At 62.7% G+C, this 889-nt stretch overlaps 1 protein-coding gene across 1 annotated transcript in view; it reads left to right on the forward strand.

Moving 5' to 3' along the window:
• The window catches only part of LOC104467779 (sushi repeat-containing protein SRPX2-like), a gene marked incomplete at both ends in the record, with an annotated part of 2,550 nt that overhangs the window by 1,119 nt on the left and 542 nt on the right, over positions 1-889 (forward strand). Inside the window, 2 exons of the mRNA XM_010081676.1 lie at positions 156-289; positions 359-480. Of these exons, the coding sequence (XP_010079978.1) occupies positions 156-289; positions 359-480 (256 nt within the window). The remainder of the gene's footprint in view (positions 1-155; positions 290-358; positions 481-889) is intronic.

An 889-nucleotide genomic window follows, 5' to 3' on the forward strand; every position in this document is an offset into this window, starting at 1 on the left:
GCAGCGTCCCAGCCCCTCTGTGCGCGTAAGTGATGTGTGGCAGGGGAGGACCAGTCCGCAGGGATGCTGGTACTGGGGGGGGATGCTGCCCAGCAGGGTGAAGGGGTGATGGGGGGCAGAATGACACCTCCCTGCACAGTCACCTCTCGCCCCAGCCATGCAGATCAACACGGCTGTGAACTCAGCCGCCAGCCTGCTGGACCAGTTCCACGAGAAACGCCGCCTCCTCGTCATCTCAGCTCCCGACCCCTCTAACCGCTACTACAAGATGCAGATCTCCATGCTGCAGGTGAGGAGACCCTCCTGCTGCCCCCCTTCCCACACCCCCAACATCCTCTCATCACTCCCCTCTCCACAGCAAGCCACCTGTGGGCTGGACCTGCGTCATGTCACCACTGTGGAGCTGGTGGGACAGCCCCCACACGAGGTGGGACGGATCCGGGAGCACCAGCTGTCCCTTGGCATCATCGAGGAGCTCAGGTAGGGGGTGGGGGGCTGTCCCTTGGAGCCATGGGGAATGTCTCCAGGGATAGCAAGGCATGATGCTGCAGCTGGGTTCACAGACAGCCTCTTCCTGCTGCACTGGAGGGGCTTGTGCAGTGCGGGGACACCCCCGGCAAGTCCAAATACAGTGTCCACAGACCCTCCCGGAGCTCACAGCCCCAAGGAAGAGATGGGAGCCACCACCCCAGGGGACTCCACGTGGCTGCAGGGCTGTGTCCAGCTCTGGGGTCCTCAGCACAGGAAGGACATGGACCTGTTGGAGAGGGTGCAGAGGAGGCCATGAATATGGTCAGAGGGCTGGAGCACCTCCTGTACAAGGACAGGCTGAGGGAGCTGGGGTTGTTCAGCCTGGAGAAGAGAAGGCTCCAGGGAGACCTTAGAGCAG

This window comes from Pterocles gutturalis, unplaced genomic scaffold, assembly GCF_000699245.1.
Source record: "Pterocles gutturalis isolate BGI_N339 unplaced genomic scaffold, ASM69924v1 scaffold41784, whole genome shotgun sequence".
Classification (NCBI taxonomy): Eukaryota; Metazoa; Chordata; class Aves; order Pterocliformes; family Pteroclidae; genus Pterocles; species Pterocles gutturalis.